The following is a 5,399-nucleotide window of genomic DNA, read 5'->3' on the forward strand; positions in this document are numbered from 1 at the left end:
TGACCTTGACTACAGATTTCCCACCTAGGAATCTGGCCCCGAAGTAATACAATCTTAAAGGTAGAGAGGAGAGCTCCGGCTATGGGTAGGATGGAGCAGACACACTCCACTCTCTCTTTCCTACTGATAATAAAATAAAGCCTAACAGTCATATTTGAGGCCTCTGCAAAGGAAACAGCAGCAGGCAGACTGGGGAAGAAGATCCGACTTTGAAGCATCACTGAACCAGCAGTGAGTTTGACATATTTTTTTTCCTCCAGCCTAAACTCAGCGAGGCCTGAAACCCCAAAGGGATCACCGGGGTGCAGAGAGAACTCCAGGAAAAGCCTTCTAGTTCTGGCTCAAGGAGTAGAAAGGGAACATCTAACGTTCAGAGAATGCAGAAACCCTGTTTTTGTTTTTTTCTTCTCTCTCTTCTCTCACATCCCAGTCCACAAGCAATCGTGTGGCCACGGAGACAGAGCAGTTACGGGAACCTGCAGTCCACAGAGGGAGGAGGAGCTTCCTCTACACGACGGAGCTGTGATCCCAAAAGTGGGAAAACACTGCTGCTCTTTTCTTTCTCTGTCTTCCAGCCAGATGGCCCTGGGCGCAGTCATGGCAGCACACAGCAGAGCAGGGTAACTAAGAGCCCCAGCTTCCTGGCTGGAGGACAGTAAGGGGGAGCCCCAGGGAAGCGAAAAGTCCTGGAGAGATGGCGAAAATGACACCATAAGGTTGTTTCTGAACTCCTGGGCTCAGCCCCAAGCTGCAGAGGCATGGATCTGACCCTAACTATCACACTATCACATCAAAAACTGAGAACTTAACTCACACACCACCTGCCAGGTCCCAGACTGACCGCTGCCTGGCTAACCCAGAACAGGTCCAAATAGCACCGCAGCAGCCACTATTGAAAACAGAATGGAAATTCCTCAAAAATTTAGAAACAGAACTACCATATGATCTAGCAATTCCACTTCTAGGTATTTATCCAAAGAAAATGAAAACACTAACTCGAAAAATGTATGCACCCTCTATTTACAATAACCAAGATATGGAAACAACCTAAGTGTCCATCGAGAGATGAATGGATAAAGAAAATGCAGTCTACATATGGAATGTCATTCAGTTATAAAAAAGAATTAAATCTTGCTATTTGCAACAACATGGATAGACCTTGAGGGCACTATGGTAAGCGAAATAAGTCAGACCAAGAAGGGCAAATATCATATAATCTCACTTATATGTGGAATCTAAAAAAACAAAACAAAAACCAAGCTCATAGATACAGAGAACAGACTGGTGTTTGCCAGAGGTGGGTAGTGGGAGTGGGCCAAATGGGTAAAAAAAGTAAAAAAATATAACTTTCCAGTTATAAACTAAATAAGTCATGTAATACAATTTGGTGACTATAGTTAATAATACTGTATTACGTATCTGAAAGTTGCTCAGAGTAAATCTTTAAAAAAAAAATTCTGTAACTATGTGTGATGATGGACGTTAAATGTACTTACTGTGATGATTATTTCACAATATATATAAATATCAAATCATTGTTATAAACCCAGAACTAATACAATGTTATATGTCAATTATACCTTAATTTTTAAAAAGATATTTTTAAAGGAAAAAAAAAAAAAAAGCACTGCAAAGCCTTTGAAATCTGAACTAACACTGGGTCCACACCCGGCAGAAGGTGGATTGGAACCTGCAGCCTGAACTAAACCAGGTGGGTTGCTGATAAAGCAAAATATCAACATTCTCCATAAATTTTAAACAAAACCCAATCTCCTAATATAATATTCAAAATGTCCAGGATAGAACCCAAAATGACTCAACATTCAAAAAACCAGGATACTCTCAACTCCCCTGGGGAAAGACAATCAATAGCCACCAATGCCAAGATGACAGATGTTGGAATTATGGACAAAAACCTTAAAGCAGCTATTACAAAAATGCTTTAACAAGTAACCACAAACATTCTTAAGGAAACTTGAAAAAGAGAAAATCTAAAGAACAAATGGAAAGTTTAGAGCTAAAAATACGATAACTGAAATAAATTCAGTGCATGGGTCCAAGAACAGATGGAGAAGACAGATGTCAATAAACATGAAGATAAATTAATAAAATGTATCCAATCTAAACATAGAGAAAAAGATATTGAAGAAAAATTAACAGAGCCTGAGGCAACTGTGAGATGACACCAAAAGGTCTACCATTCGTGCCACTGTCATTCCACAATGGAGAAGAAAGAATGCAATGCAGAAAAATAATGTGAAAATGTAATTGTTTGGAAACACCCTAAGATTGGTAAAAAATATAAATCTAGATTCAAGGTCATTGAAACCCAAAGAGCATAAACCCAAGGAAACCCATGTCCAGCCACACTATAATCACACTGCTGAAAACTTAATACACAGGGAAAAATTCTCAAAAGGAGCCACACACACACAAAAAAGGCACATTACCTCTCTGGGGACAATAATTTGAATGACTGGAGACTTCCCAACAGAAACTATGGAGGCCAGAAGGAAGTGGCACAACATTTGTAAAGTGCTGAAAGAACTGTTAACCTAGAACTCTATCTATATATTCAGTGAAAATATCCTTCAAAATCAAAGTGAAACAGACTTTCTCAAATGAAGGAAAAGTAGAGAATTTCTTGCCAGTAGACATGTTCTCAAAGAATTGTTAAAGGACATTCTCCAGACAAAAGAGAAATGATACCAGGACAAGTGAAGCATCAAGAATGAAGAACAGTAGAAATGATAAATATCTGGGTAAATATCGATCGACTATTCTTTTCCTCTTGAGCTCTTTAAAATGTTTGACAGCTAAAAGCAAAGTTCTAACACTGTCTGTCTGACAGGTTAGTCAACGTGTGGAAATGTAATATCAATATGTAAGACAAGGATAGCATACAGCGGAGAGAGCAGTAAGGTTTCTAATGCCAACTGAACTGATAAGATAATCGATTCTAAAGTGATTGTGAAAGTATGTAATGCCTACAGCAACCAGTAAAGAAACTGCAAAATGACAGCAAAATCACAAAAATCAAAAAAGACAAAAAATGAAATACTAAAAATTGTTGAAGTCAACATTTACAAAGTATAGATTTTACTATATAATTTTTAGCAAATTTTACTGTATATACATACATACATACATACATATATATACCATATTTGCCGACATATAAGATGATTTTTTGGCCCTGAAAAATATGCCTCCAAGTGGGGGGTCGTCTTATACGCCAGGTACACTTCAGATAGACTGCCCATAGTGCTTGCCCCGTGNGCCTGAAAACGCATCTTGTGACAATTGCTTTTGCTGCGGCTGCAGATTTGGTTAAGGGTACAGAGTGGAGCCGCTCGCTAGCTGTGTAACCCTGGGCTATCACTAAAGCTCCCTGGCCTTGATTTCCCCATCGATCAAATGGGGAAACAAGAATAGCTACGCCTCATGAAGTTGCTGAGCTGATACATGTAACACTGAGAACAGTGCCTGGCATGTAATTTTAGCCATTAGTATTGTAAGTCCCCTAATGACAGAATTGTGTTCCCTGGAGTCATAAGATCAACAGTTCCCAGGAAGGGGTAGGCCCCTCCTCTTTACAGGCAGAACATTTCATCCTCACAACCCTATCAAGTACAGACCCCTGCTAGCTGAAGGAACCGAAGCACAGAGAGGTCGAGTAACCTATCCAGGGTCACACAGCTCATACAGGGCAGAGCTGAGAGTGCAAGTCTGGCTCGAGAGTCCATGCGCTTAACCCTCAACTGCCACCTCTACAGAAAACGGGAGGCAGGTTACTGTCACATCCCCGTCTCCAAGGAATCTGCTGAACCTCCTCAGGGCTTGAAGCCACAGACCCACCAGGATTAACCCAACGAAGTGGGACATGCCCAGCAGGCCCCAGGGGCAGAGGCAGTGCCCATCCGGCCCCGCCGCCTCCCTGATGCCCAGGACACTCTGTCCACCTGCATCCGCACCTGCTGCAGCCACCTGAGCCTCCGCGCCTCCTCCTCCTGCTTTCTGCGCACCTCCGCCTCCTCCATCTTCTTGGCTGCTGCCTTTTTCTTGGCCTTCTCCTCAGCCAATCGCTCCTCCTTGGCCTGCAGAGCCCACCCACAATGTGCTCGTTGGAGGGGCCCTCCTCACTCAGCCCTACAGACTGGGACGCAGAGCTCTGTGACAGGCACCCCCTGCCCCTGCAAACCCAGCATGCTCCTCAGAGCTCAGAGGAGGGGGCGCCTGGAAGCCAGGCCTGCCCGGGGGCATCAACCCACCCACCGGCAAAGGGCTGCTTCTCGGTCATGAGCAGAGGCCTGCCACCCTCAGCTTGGCTCAGAACCAACTCCGAGGCCCCTGGGACAAACAGAAAAGGGGTCCAGGGCATCGAACCTGTAATTTCCCAGAGTCCAGTCCTAACCCTTGGGCCACCAGGTCTGACCTGCTTGGGCCCCAGCAGGGGACAGCCCGCCCAAAGCCCACGACCCGCACCTTCTCTGTCTTCTCATCCAGCTGAGCAAACTTCTGCTCGATCTGCTTTTTCTTCTCCTCCTTCATCTGCTGCACCCGCTCCCGAGCCAGCAGCACCTTCCGGAGGCGCTCCTCGCGCTTCCTGCAGGCACAGGGTGGTCAGGGGGCGCCGCGGCAGCCAGGCAGAGCCGGGGGCAGGGCGGGCCACTTACAGCTTCACCTCCTCCAGCCGCCGCCGCTTGTCCTCCTCCACCTTCTGCCTGCGGAGCTGCTCCGCCTCCTCCTTCCGCCTCAGGCTCTCCAGGCGCTGCCGCTCCTTCTCCTGGGGGCGCGAGGGCACGTGAGCGAGGACGGCCCCGCGCTGGGCCGGGGACACGGCTGGCCCCGGGCCCACAGCCCCCGGCCAGGTGGGCAGTGGCATCAGACTGCTTCTGAGGGCAGGGTCACCCTCACACACACCTCCGTCCCCAGCCAGACTGAGGCTGGGGCTCCTGTCTTTCCTCTGGGGGGACCCTAAGGACTCCCGAGGGCCTGAATCACGAGTGCCCTTAGCTGAGCCCTTTCAAATCGTGGGCAGCACAAAAATCAGGGTCAAAGTTGGATGTATGCTCTAATGATGACTATGTAAAGTACATTTGAAAGGCGAATGAAGAATTAGATTGGGAATTTATTATTATGCTTTATAACTTTTATGCTCTGTGTGTGTACTCTCTCTCTCATATATCAGCTATTTCATAAAAGTTTTTAAAAGATAAAAGAAAATATTGCCAGATGCTAACAGAGGTTACTATAGGCTGGCAAGATAGATTAGGGATGACATTTTTTCCTTTATTTTCCAAACTTCCTATGGATACAGCTACATAACAATTTTAAAAACAACTATTTAAAAGTACCAGTTGGTTGTTCAGCAGACGACACTGGGAACCCCCCACCAC

At 45.5% G+C, this 5,399-nt stretch overlaps 1 protein-coding gene across 1 annotated transcript in view; it reads right to left on the reverse strand.

Annotated features, from left to right (window-relative positions):
* Positions 1 to 5,399, reverse strand: part of INCENP (inner centromere protein) — a 33,185-nt gene that overhangs the window by 8,301 nt on the left and 19,485 nt on the right. The window contains exons 12-14 of the mRNA XM_019655953.1: positions 4,677 to 4,786; positions 4,486 to 4,606; positions 3,952 to 4,097 (exon numbers count right to left, since the gene is read on the reverse strand). Coding sequence (XP_019511498.1) covers positions 3,952 to 4,097; positions 4,486 to 4,606; positions 4,677 to 4,786 — 377 coding nt within the window. The remainder of the gene's footprint in view (positions 1 to 3,951; positions 4,098 to 4,485; positions 4,607 to 4,676; positions 4,787 to 5,399) is intronic.

This window comes from Hipposideros armiger, unplaced genomic scaffold (genome assembly GCF_001890085.2).
Source record: "Hipposideros armiger isolate ML-2016 unplaced genomic scaffold, ASM189008v1 scaffold_253, whole genome shotgun sequence".
NCBI classification, from domain to species: domain Eukaryota; kingdom Metazoa; phylum Chordata; class Mammalia; order Chiroptera; family Hipposideridae; genus Hipposideros; species Hipposideros armiger.